The sequence below is a fragment of the Bos indicus genome, chromosome 11 (assembly GCF_029378745.1).
Source record: "Bos indicus isolate NIAB-ARS_2022 breed Sahiwal x Tharparkar chromosome 11, NIAB-ARS_B.indTharparkar_mat_pri_1.0, whole genome shotgun sequence".
Classification (NCBI taxonomy): Eukaryota; Metazoa; Chordata; class Mammalia; order Artiodactyla; family Bovidae; genus Bos; species Bos indicus.
Genome location: NC_091770.1, coordinates 2772280 through 2784800, shown reverse-complemented (window position 1 = coordinate 2784800; position 12521 = coordinate 2772280). Strand labels below are relative to the sequence as shown.

Sequence of the window (12521 nt, the reverse complement as noted above, 5' to 3'; positions counted from 1 at the left end):
CAACTCAGTGAGTAAGAAAGATAAGAAAGAGAAAGCAGGAAGCCACTGCTCCAAGGGGCCTCTCCTCTCCTGGAGGAGGCCTTTACCCGCACCCCGGCTAGTTTCAGGGGCTCCCTGCAGTGCACCCATGCACTGGTGTGCTCGCGCACACCCAGACATAGATTCCCAGACAGAGGCACTGAGAATCCCATCCCTCTCAGGGCAGCCGGCAGAGCAGGGCCTCGGTTCCAGATCCCCCTGGGGTCAGGGTCTCTGTCCCAGCCAAGAAGCAGAAAGGGCTGTCAGTCCCTGCCTGTCATCTCCCCTGACCCCATGGCCAGCAGGAAGCCAGAAAGGAAGAGTAGGCTGGGTGGGAGCGCGCTCACAAGGGTTTGCCTACAGCCCCTTGGTTCCTCCCACCCGTGGACATTGGACGGGGCAGATGTTCCCAGATAACCCCCTGCAGCAGATCCACAGGAAGAAAAATCCCTCAGCCTTCCTGCTTTTGCCTCAGCTTATCTCTTTCACAGGGCTTCCCTGGTGGCTCAGACAGTAAGGAATCCGCCTGCAACGCGGAAGACCCAGCTTCAGTCCCCAGGTTGGGAAGATCCCCTGGAGAAGGGAACAACTACCCACTCCAGTATTCTTGCCTGGAGAATCCCATGGACAGAGGAGCCTGGCGGGCTACAGTCCATAGGGTCTCAAAGAGTTGGACACGACTGAGCGTCTAACACACTCATCTCCTTCCCACCTGGCCCCACCAAGGCACCCAGTTCCTTCCGTATCTCACTGCTGAGCCCAGGGACCAGGGCCACTCCAGGTCCAATTCCAAGTTCAGGATACAGCTGAAAAAGAATCCCTCCGTCCCTTTCCAGTGAGCTCAGGGTCTCAGGTCTGTGAACGCACTTCCTGTGGACAGCTAAAAGAGCAGGTGAGGGGCTCATCTTCTGAGGAATCTGTAGAGGGGGACCCAGGCTGGGCCCCGGGGTCCTCTCACAGCCTCAACAGAGACATCATATCACATCTCTCCGCCCAGCTGGGGCTTTGAGAGCAGCTGTCTAGGAGGTGGCCGTTCCTGGCGGCTGAGCCAGAAGTCCTGGTCCCACTGGAGGCTGCCAGCCCATCTCCCATCACCCTGTCGGCCTCATCCTGCTCCTTGTTTAGGGCTCCGCCCACGCCCTTGCCTAAAGAGGCGCTTTCATTTACAGCATTGAGTGTCTGGCCTCGCAGGCCCCCGGGCTGAGTCTGGCAGGCCTGCGGCTGTGACGTCTATTCTCTGGCCTCTGTGGCCTGGGCTCTCAGGGACCCTGGGCTGGGAAGAGGTGCTGTGTCATCATGTCATTTCCTGGTGATGGTGCGTGCGTCCCTGTCATTTCCTTCTCTCTGGGACTTGTGACCAGTGACCTGCCCTGGTCAGTCACTTTCAAACTCGGCTTTCGTTTGGGCACCGCCCTCCACTTGCTGCTTCTGGGGCTTACTGAAGCCAAGGTCAGAGAGTGTGATGTTGGAGCAGGAGCAGCCTGAGCAAGAAGAATAAATCATGCAGTTAACTTGTGGGATGGAAGAAGATAGGAAGAAATAGCATCCTAGAGGTGTTAGAAGGTACCACTCTCCAGGACAGGTCCAGAAGCAGCTTGCCCAGGGAAGTGCATCCCCTCTTATCTGTCTGTCACCACGCTGAGGCTCTTGGCCTGGGACCCCGCACGTACCCTACCTCAGGACTGTTGTTTAGTTGCTAAGTCATGTCCGACTCTTTGCGACCTGGTGGACTATAGCCCTTCAGGCTCCTCTGTCCATGGGATTTTCCAAGCAAGAGTACTGGAGTGGGGTGCCATTTTCTCCTCTAGTTGTTGTTTAGCAGGGGTTCTCCTCTAGTTGTTGTTTAGCAGGGGATCTTCCCAACCCAGGGATCAAACCCCCTTCTCCTGTGTCTCCTGCATTGGCAGGCAGATTCTTTACCTGATGAGCCCCTGGGGTCGCTCAGTTGTGTCCAGTCTTTGCAAGCCCATGGACTGTAGCCTGCCAGGCCCCTCTGTCCATGGGATTTCCTAGGCAAGAATACTGGAGTGGGTTGCCATTTCCTCCTCCAGGGGATCTTCCTGACCCAAGGATCAAACTCACATCTCCTGCACTCCAGGTAGATTCTTTACCACTGAGCCACCGGGGAGGCCCACTTCAGGATTATTCATGACTAGTTATTTTTGTTGTTATTTGCCTCTCCTGGGGCTCTGGCCTGCAGCCCCCAGGGTTAAATCTGTTAGGAAACATTCACAGCTCGTCCAGCTTAAGGGAGCATGTACGCACATCGGTTTCACTCCTAAGCCTTACTGGAGGTAGTCATGCAGTCGGGACCTCTCTAAGCTCAGCTTCCACATCTACTGTGGCCTCTGTGGGAGTGTGCTGGGTCAGGGTACTGTGCAGTGGGGCTATAGGGCTCAGTTTGACAAATGGAGAAAGCAAGGAAGAGAATGCATTAGGACCCAGCTCTAGCCTTGGGCTTGAAATGGTTCAGTCTTTCCCAGACTTCACTGGTACTAGAACCAACCTTCAGCATGTGTGTGTCTCTGTCACGCGAGTGTATGTTCCTCGGTTCTTTGTCTTGTCACAACAAAGATTTGGAGCAACGGACATTAAAGCCCTCGGCGCATCACAGCTCTCGGGTCTTGGACAAACCGTGTTACAGCTCTTAGGCAAATTAGTGTTACAGCTCCATTTTATTTAGAAGATAGCAGGAGAATCCAAGACTCGAAGAGAAGAGAGTGGAGGAGTGCGTGGGGAGGGAGAAAGAGAGAGAGAGGGCGCGCGCGCATGCACGCGGGAGAGAGAGTCCGTGAGAAAGCGCTTTGGCTCCTCCTTTTATAAGTTTTTTCCTCCACCTGGGCCTGCCCTATGCAAATTGGGCTTAGCCAGGAGTGCTGTTTGTTCTGTTTGTTCTGCCTGAAGTCTTCACTCTGGTCCTCGGACCTTCCTTGTCTTTTTTAGCCACGGCCATTTTGGACTCCTTTTCCCTATTCTACCTACCTAACATCTCCAAGGGATCAAACCCCCCGAGGGGACCCACAGGTGGTAGCGATGGGACCTATGGCACAGGTGTTCCAAATGGGGCTGAGAGCAGAGTGGACTGTGGCCCCAGGACAGCCTCTCTCCCAGAGCCTGTGAGCATGGAGCAGCGAGCCCAGGGGAGCTGCTCTGGGGTCCTGGCACCCCAGGCAGGGGCCCGGGCAGCAGTCGGCTTTGAAGGCCAGCTTGCTGAACCATGCCTGTGCATCGTGTGCTCCTGGGCCCCGGCAGACTGGCTAGAAGGTCCTTTGAGTCAGTCTGTCCTTCCCAGCGGGTGTTCCTTGGTCAGCCTGAGTTTTCCCACCTCCAACCCCCCACAGCAGCCACCCCAGAGCCTGGCTGGATTGCTCCTGAAGGATCCTCCAACCAAGGGCAAGGTCTCCCATACCCCACCCTCACCCGGGCCCCAGGCTGGCAGCGTCTGGGGAGGGGGCTGGGTTCAAAGGGTTACCTCGGGTGATCCTAGGCTCTTGGTCAGATCCGAGGTGGGAGAAACTGCACAGTTCTCGAGGCTTCCTGGGACATCCTCTCCCTCCCCCTCTCTGCCCTTTCTTAGGGTAAATAACGCACAGCCAGCTCCCTTGGCATTAGCTAGAGGGGAATTTTCTAAAGCATGAATTTCCTGGGAAACGTCCACCCTTTCTCCCTTCGTCTTATGACGAAAGCTCTACAAACGGAGACTTGGCCAGCAGTTCCCGGGTTGGAACTAGCTGGACCAGAAAAGGAGGCAGTGGCCTTCCCCTCCCCCAGCCCCTCACGGTGACAAGCCCTGCGGGCCTGTCTCCTATCTCTCTGCCTTGTCATCCTTCCCCAGGGGGAGGACAGGGCGGCCTCCAGGCTCTGGAGCCGGGAAGGAGGCATCCAGCACAGCTCTTCTCAGAAAAGCCCGCCCACCAGACCCAGAAGATGGAAGCCGCAGGCTCTGCTGGCCGCGGTGGAAAGGGACCGTCCTTTCTTGTCAGCATTGGGTTCAGGCACGTCCCGTGTCTCAGACTCTGCCTCTCCCCAAGTTGTTGACTGAGGTTTCCAGGCCCTGTTTCCCATGGGGGCTTCTCAGCCTCCACTCACGGCCAGTCTGGAGGGACTGGGTGGCTTGAGCTGTGGAGCTGGGGAGGGGCCCATTCTACAGACAAGATGTCCAGGCTTGGAGGGACACGAACCCCTACCAGGGGCATGCCCCCCGCACTGCTGGGTGACCCTGAAGCCACGCCGACCCCTATCCCCGCATACACAAACACACCTGCCCTTGAGGACCTGGGCTTCCCAGGTGGCTCAGGGCTAAAGAACACGCCTGCTAACCCAGGAAACTAGGTTTGGTCCCTGGATCTGGGAAGACCCCCTGCAGAAGGAAGTGGCAACCCACTCCAGTGTTCTTGATTGGAGAATCCCAAGGAGAGAGGAGCTGGCGGGCTACAGTCCGCAGGGTCGCAAACAGTCAGGCACAACTGAGCGATGAAACAACAACAAACAAAGGGAGCGCGGGCTGGAGGAAGGGCCACCAAGCGCTTGCGGCCCTGGCCTGCCAAGGCTTGGCCTCTGCCCAGCTTCCCTTCCCTACGTCTCTGTGGTGCCAGCAGGACAGGATGGGGCTTGCTGAGTTCAGGAATTGGTCACAGCTCAAACGGAGCAGGAAACGCAGCCCTCACACCTGGCTGTTCACTGTCTCCTGCCCAACCCGAACCACCCCATCTCCCCGGAGGGCCTCCAGGAGCCCCCTCTGCGCTCACATTCTGACCTTCACAGAAACAGGGCCGGGGAGAGGAGCCTGGGGGAGGCTGGGGGTTCAGGAGAATCCTGGCAGGCCCCCAGTGCCCTGGTCTGTCCCTGTGTCTGAACCAGAGGACACACACTGCCTTACCTCTCCCCGTCCCCTCAAAGCAGAGACCGCGGGTCTAGGGGGTATGAGTGGAGGAATGGTCTACGCGACTCTGCTGCTAACAAAGTCCTTTTTTCTAGAGTGTTCAGCCTCTCAGTCACGTCTGACTCTTTGTAACCCTATGGACTGTAGCCCACCAGGCTCTTCTGTCCATGGGATTCTCTAGGCAAGATTTCTGGAGTGGGTTGCCATGCCCTGCCCAGGGATTGAACCCAGGGATCGAATCCTGGTCTCCAACATTGCAGACAGATTCTTTACTGTCTGAGCTATCAGGGAAGCCCCCTTTTTCCTAAAGCACCACTGTCAAGACTGCTGTCTGGGTCCTGATTTCTGACCACAGGTGGTACCTTATTCCCTTCAATCAGAGCAGTCTTTCCTAAAGGGCCTCCGCTCACTTAGGCCCACCTGCAGGGGTCACCCTCACATGCTCCCAGTCATCCTTCCAGGTAGGTGTTGTCCTTTGGAAAATCAACTTATAAAAGGTGATTTAAAGGGCTTTTCTTCAGAATTACTTATTCCTTCTTGCTGTTCCCACACCTTAGTTCAGTTCAGTCGCTCAGTCTTGTCCAACTCTTTGCGACCCCATGGACTGCAGCATGCCAGGCTTCCCTGTCCATCACCAACTCCCAGAGCTTACTCAAACTCATGTCCATCCAACCATCTCATCCTCTGTTGTCCCCTTCTCCTCCCACCTTCGATCTTTCCCAGCATCTGGGTCTTTTCTAGTAAGTCAGTTCTTTGCATCAGGTGGCCAAAGTATTGGAGTTTCAGCTTCAGCATCAGTCCTTCCAGTGAACACCCAGGACTGATCTCCTTTAGGATGGACTGGTTGGATCTCCTTGCAGTCCAAGGAACTCTCAAGAGTCTTCTCCAACACCACAGTTCAAAAGCATCAATTCTTCAGCGCTCAGCTTTCTTCACAGTCCAACTCTCACATCCATACATGACTACTGGAAAAACCATAGCCTTGATTAGACGGACCTTTGTTGGCAAAGTAATGTCTCTGTTTTTTAATATGCTGTCTAGAGTGTTCATAGCTTTCCTTCCAAGGAGCAAGCGTCTTTTAATTTCATGGCTGCAGTCACCATCTGCAGTAATTTTGGAACCAAAAAAATAAGGACTCTCACTGTTTGCATTGTTGCCCCGTGTATTTGCCATGAAGTGATTGGACCAGATGCCATGATGTTAGTTTTCTGAATGTTGAGTTTTAAGCCAACTTTTTCACTCTTCTCTTTCACTTTCATCAAGAGACTCTTTAGTTCTTTGCTTTCTGCCATAAGGGTGGTGTCATCTGCATATTTGAGGTTATATTCCAGCTTGTGCTTCATTCAGCATTTCTCATGATGTACTCTGCATATAAGTTAAATAAGCAGGGTGACAATAAAGGCAAAGGAGAAAAGGAAAGATGTAAGCATCTGAATGCAGAGTTCCAAAGAATAGCGAGGAGAGATAAGAAAGCCTTCCTCAGCGATCAACGCAAAGAAATAGAGGAAAACAATTGAATGGGAAAGTCTAGAGATCTCTTCAAGAAAATTAGAGATACCAAGGGAACATTTCACGCAAAGATGGACACAATAAAGGACAGAAATGGTATGGACCTAACAGAAGCAGAAGATATTAAGAAGGGATGGCAAGAATACACAGAAGAAATATACAAAAAAGATCTTCATGACCCAGATAATCATGATGATGTGATCACTCACATCACTAGAGCCAGACATCCTGGAATGGGAAGTCAAGTGAGCCTTAGGAAACATCACTACGAATAAAGCTAGTGGAGGTGATGGAATTCCAGTTGAGCTATTTCAAATCCTAAAAGATGATGCTGTGAAAGTGCTGCACTCAATATGCCAGCAAATTTGGACAACTCAGCAGTGGCCACAGGACTGGAAAAGGTCAGCTTTCCTTCCAATCCCTCACCTCCCCCTGCCAAAAAAAAGCCCCATATTCAGGATCGTATTCCTGGGATTTTCCCTCCAGATTCAATGATGGGAATCGGCATAAGAATGAAATTGTGAAACCTGTTTTGTTTTTTTTTTTCTCAGTAATTCCCCACTGCACAGACTTCCCTCCAGGGCTGTTTTCAGATCCCAGGCCCACCCTCACCACGCCTCCCAGCCAGGAAGATAGTTCTGAGAGGAGTTGGGGGTCAGGGGCCAGGGGAAGGCGGGCCAGAGCCTCCACCTGAGCCAGTGGTCCAGCTGGCATGTCACCTGTAAACAAGTAAATGTTTACAAGCCTCAGGTTCTCTCTGCCCTCTGCCACACTCCCAAGCTTGCCCCTCCCAGCCACCCTCCCTGCAGTCATTGCCCCTGGATGTTTTCCTTGGCGTCCCCCCTTCTCAGCTTCTCCCTCCACTTGCTCAAAGCCCCTCTCCAAGACCAGCCTCGGGCTCGGTGCTTTCCAAGGTCTCCGCCCTCTGCCCCGCCCCACACCCACCCCAGACCGAACTGGACATGGTCAGTTATAATTGGCACTGTCTCCTTTAAAATTAATGTAAAATTTTTTTCATTATATTCTGATTATATGAGGAAAGCACACACAGTGTAAAGAAATAATCTTAAAAAAAAAGATGAAGGAGGAGCTGTAATTCTTCTCAGAGTCGTGGTTCCACTTGGGTGGATTCTATCCCAACAGATTCTAGTGTCTGCTTTCCCCACGTGCCCCCTAACCCCCTCTGTCCCCCACTGCGTGGTCTCCCTACTCCAGAGCAGCTCTGAATGGCCTCCATTGCCCGCTGTCTGACCCCTCTGCCGCCAGCCAGCTGTTTCCAGGGTGCCCCTCCCTCCCTCTGCTCCAGCTCAGCTGGTTCCCCAGCAGCGATCGGTCTCCCAGAAGTGAGCCCTGCCTCAGCTTCTTGCATCAACCCCTGGGGTCTGTCTGCTGGTGTGATTCCCGCCCCCACAGGGCCATCTTCACCTCAAATCCTACTGCTCCTTTGGGGCCTGGTTGGGTTTAGTCACTTCCTCCCTGAAGCCTTCAGAACTACTACACATCACCGCGACCTCCTTCCCCGAAAGGTGGAAGGACCCTTTCTCCTTCCCGGCCAAGGCGAAGCTGAGATTTCATTCAGTATTCATGGACCAGACAATTGCCTTCCTGAAGTACCTTTTCCCCTCTAGCGTCTGGGTGTTTGCGGCGGTGTCTTAGTCAGGGTACAGCGTCTGGTACACAGGCCTGAGCCTGCTCTCTGGGGCTGAGGTGGCGGGAAAGAGCCGTTTGCCAGGACTGCAGAGTTCAGGAGTTCCAAATGCCCTGGGCCTCCGAGGGCAAGGCCAGGCTGGGGAAGGGGAATCCTGCAGATGGAGCTGGCTAGGGGTGCTGGATCGTTCCCCAGCACCCCCGGGGGCATCACGGCCTGGAGGCACACCCAGTGGGCTCCTACTTTTCCCTTGCTGCCAGGTGTCAAGTCCCAACCCGGCCAGCCCATGGCATCGGCCACCTGCAGGCCTCAGACGTTGTGCTAAAGAGCAGGCTGGGGCCTGGGCAGCACAGGTGCTGCTGGAGGAGCGGGGCAGGTGGCCTGTGTCCTCGGATTTTGCACATGGTGTTTGAGTGGGAGAAGAATGTCTACACTCCACAGTGTCTGCTGTCCTCAAACATGGCTCCAGCTTCTGCCCCTAGGAGGCCGCCGACTCTGCAAAGAGGCTGTCACTATTTCTGGGGTACCTCCAGATGCTGTAAAGGGGGAGGGTGATAAGGGCAGGGGAAGTGGGGGAACAGGGGAACCTCGGCTGACTCTGAGCTCCCACCCCATTATCACCAAGCCGGAGCCCGGCTGGCCACCTCTGGAGCCTGCCTGTCCCCTCCCAGCACAGCCTCGGGGTGGCTTATCTGCCCGGGGCACCACGGTGGGGTGTTTCCTGCCACCCTTCCTATCTTAGAAGGAGCCTGAAGGGGACGAGGCAGTGGGAGCCTCTGAGTGGGGGAGGGGTGTGCCCGCTGGGTGCCAGGAGCCGGCTGTCTTCACGGCAGGAGCCTCGCCCGTCTTCGGGGCAGGTGAGCCCTGCCCTTCATTCCCTCTGTGTAGCAGGTGAATGTCCCATAAACGAATGGGCCCCAACAGCCTCCAAGGGGACCAGGGGATCAAAGCATCCTCTTATCAGATAGAACTGGCCTTGGTCCTAAGTTCAGCCCTGGTTGTCCAGGGGGCGAGAGCAAGGGCATGAGTAGGTGGGTGAGGGGGCAAATGCTCAACCAGACTTCCTTCCCTCTGTGCCGCCTCGGGTCAGCACAGCGAGGGTGTCAGACTGACCCGCACATCTGTCTGTGAAGGGGTGTCCACGGGAGCCCCAGGGCTGGGGGACAGTGTGAATTTCCAGGTGGCAGAGAGTTCTTCCTTTACTGAAGCAGGAGAGGATGGTCATTCATCAGGGCCCTAGAGAGTGCTGAGTGAGTGGGGCCCAGACCCCTCTTGGAAGATGCCTCCCAGACACTGTTGGCACGGGAAACCCAGGCTGGGCTTGCAGCAGTGGAGTCAAGGAAGCCCGTCTCTCCCCAGGCCTGCTACCTGTGCCACAGCCTCCTGACCCTGGCCGGGGTGGTGGTCAGCTGCCAGGACATTACTCCAGACCAGTGGGTGAGTCTCCTGAGAGAGGCTGGGCTGGGGCTGGCGGTGGAGGAGCCCAGCCCACTGCCAGGAACTGGAAAGAGTGGGAGGCTGAGAAAAAAGCAGGCCTGGGGGAGCCGGCCTCATCCTCCTCCCAGCAGGCCCTCTGAAGGGATACTGACCCGTGCCCCCAGTCGCCCATGCCTCCCCTCCCTTTCCTGCCCCACTGCTGAGCAGTCACTCAAATCCATCCTCCTCTTTCTCTAACTCCGTGCTCCCCTCCCCTACCCTGTGGCCCGCCCTCCCTGCCCTCCCTGCCCTCCCGTGGCCTCTGCAGGGAGAGCTGCAGCTGCTCTGCATGCAGTTGGACCGCCACATCAACACCCATATCCGGGAGAGCCCCCAGGCCATGCATCAGACCACACTCAAGGACCTAGCTGCCCAGACCTACATCCGCTGGCAGGAGCTGCTGGCACACTGCCAGCCCCAGGTGGTGCCCCCACCCCACTCGCCCCCAGGCTTGGAAGGGGAGGGAAGTGGTCAGTTGACTGACCAGAGCCCGCAGAGTGTCTGCCCCCTCTGCAGCTGCCAGGCTCCTGGCTGGGAGATGGGAGAGGGCAGTGGGGGTGGGGGAGATGCACCCCTGGTGGACCGTCGTCCTTCTTACCAAGGGGCAAGTGCCCAGGGCAGGCAGGGTGCAGTGAGGGGGACACAGACAAGCTGACTCCTGGGGAAAGGCAAAGAGAAACTTCACCCCAGAGAGAGGGAGGCGCCTAGACCAGAGGGCCGGTTTGTCGAGAGCGGTGCCAGGAAGGGACACCAGAGGCACCAGCTGTCCACCCTCTGCCCAGCTGTCCTGCAGGCTTGAGGTTGGCCTCCCACTCCGCTGGGAGGAACACACCCAGGCGGCTCTGCTGCTGCTGCTGCTAAGTCACTTCAGTCGTGTCCGACTCTGTGCGACCCCAGAGACGGTGGCCCACCAGGCTCCCCCGTCCCTGTGATTCTCCAGGCAAGAACACTGGAGTGGGCTGCCATTTCCTTCTCCAATGCATGAAAGGGAAAAGTGAAAGTAAAGTTGCTCAGTCGGGCCCAACTCTTAGCAGCTCTGGTCCCTCCTAATTTTTGTAGCAATGATCCTGCGCTCCTGATTTTTCAGACTCTCGGAGTGATAACTGTTCAGTCACTCAGTCGTGTCAAACTCTTTGCATGTGACCCCATGGGCTGCAGCAACCCAGGCGCTCCCACCCTTCACTATCTCCGAGAGTTTGCTCAAACTCGTGTCCATTGAGTCAGTGATGCCATCCAACCATCTCATCCTGTCGCCCCTTCTCCTTCTGCCCTCAATCTTTCCCAGCGTCAGGGTCTTTTCCAGTGAGTCAGCTCTTCACATCAGGTGGCCAAAGTATTGGAGCTTCAGCTTCAGCATCAGTCCTTCCAGTTAATATTCAGGGTTGATTTCCTTTAGGATTGATTTGTGATAATATTCATAGCTAGTATTTATTGAACAAAGATCCTCTTCTACATGAATCCACATAACCGCCCCCCTCCATGAGGCAGGTATTGTTGCGATCCCATTTTACAGATGGTCAAGCTAGCGAAGAGTCACTGAGAGGTTAAACAGCTTGCTCCATCACGCAGGCTGTGGCTTGCAAATATCAAGACCAAGGCACCAAGCCAGCCTGACTTGCACGCCTGCAGAATTAAGCACGGTCCAGCCCCTCTGGCAGCCTGGCTTCTGGCCTCTTGTCGGTTCTGCCAATAAGCAGCCGTCCCATCCCCAGCCCCTGATAGAGATGAGCTGGGTCTCCTAAGAACTCTGTCTCCAACTCCCCTCCCACTGCCCCTGAACCCCCAGCTCTCCTTCCCCTCCGTGCCCCACCCCCCAGCGGCCCGTAACCTCTGACTTGGGGCTGACACATCAGCCACAAGCTGTGGCTTGGGTCTCAGATTGCACAAGTCTCTGAGAAAGCTGGAGAGCAAGCCTCACCCTCCACCCCTGAGGGACTAGATCACACTGGTCTCTGGTGGGAAGCGGTGTGCTTGTCAGGAGAAGAAGGAAACATGATTGGCAGCCTGGCCGAGCCAGGGCCAGGCCCCAGCTTCCCCTCATACCGCCTGGGCCTGCGAACTGGCAGTAGAGGGAAGCAAGGCAGAGCTGTGGCCGGGCGGCCTGTTGACCTGCCGCATCCTCACCTGCACAGGAGCCCCCGGAGCCCTGGGGCTTAGCGAGTGGCAGGAGGAGGCCTTGGTGGATGTTCAAGGGGCAATGGAGAGTCAGGGAACATCAGGTCCGTGGGCCCCACGGGCCCAGACCATCACACCATGTTTTTCTCTTTGCCGCAGGCTCAGTACTTCAGCCTCTGGGAAGGTGTCTAATGGAGCAGGGCAAGGGTGGCCTGGTGCTTCTGGCTCGCAAGAACTGAACACGGCCTAGGTAACGAGTCATGGAGGATGGAGGCCAGAGGAAGACCAACCAGCCAAAGCGAGCGCCTGCCTCCCCCGCTGCCCTGAGGCCCGCTGGGCAAGGGTTCTGCCTTGCACGTCTCCATCCCTTCCCCATTGTCTCTGCTCCCCAAGACCATCGTCTCCAAAACTCTGGTTTCCCTGGGCCTCCCGAGCCACCAGCCACCATCCTCCCCACCCTCCTCCACTTCTCCCTGTGTTGTTTATGTGAGGGTTCTTTCTGCACACTAAAGTCTCAGCATCAGTGGTTTAGAAGAGTTCCTCCGATCCTTTACTGAGGGCCTGTGCCCAGCGTCCAGTTTCCTGATTTCTCCGCTTGTGCTTTGCAGAATTCTCACCCGGGGCCAGTTGTGTGACTGGGTCTCAGGCCCTGCCCTGCCCCCTGCAGCAGAGGACTGTTTATTAAACCTTCAGGGTTTATGAACAGTCTTGGCTATGGCCTGAAAGCTGTCAGAAACCCTGGGAGCAGGGGTGGGGAACATCCGTTTGGACCAGTCTGAAACCACCCCCCTGCTGCCACTGGGGAAGAGCCATGGGGTGAAATGGTAGATGAGGGCTGTAATTACCCTTAATTCGGTTTATTGTTGAGCTCTG

At 55.9% G+C, this 12521-nt stretch overlaps 1 protein-coding gene across 6 annotated transcripts in view; it reads left to right on the top strand.

The window, feature by feature from the left end:
* The window catches only part of FAM178B (family with sequence similarity 178 member B), a 108861-nt gene extending 96679 nt beyond the window's left edge, over window positions 1–12182 (top strand). For 4 of the 6 annotated variants that reach the window (XM_070798225.1, XM_070798226.1, XM_019969731.2 and 1 more), the window contains 3 exons: window positions 9417–9494; window positions 9802–9954; window positions 11808–12182. In XM_070798225.1, the coding sequence (XP_070654326.1) occupies window positions 9417–9494; window positions 9802–9954; window positions 11808–11840 (264 nt within the window). In that variant the 3' untranslated portion in view covers window positions 11841–12182. The remainder of the gene's footprint in view (window positions 1–9416; window positions 9495–9801; window positions 9955–11807) is intronic. The other 2 variants (XM_070798227.1, XM_070798228.1) reach the window with 2 other exon arrangements.
* Window positions 12183–12521: the final 339 nt, after the last annotated feature.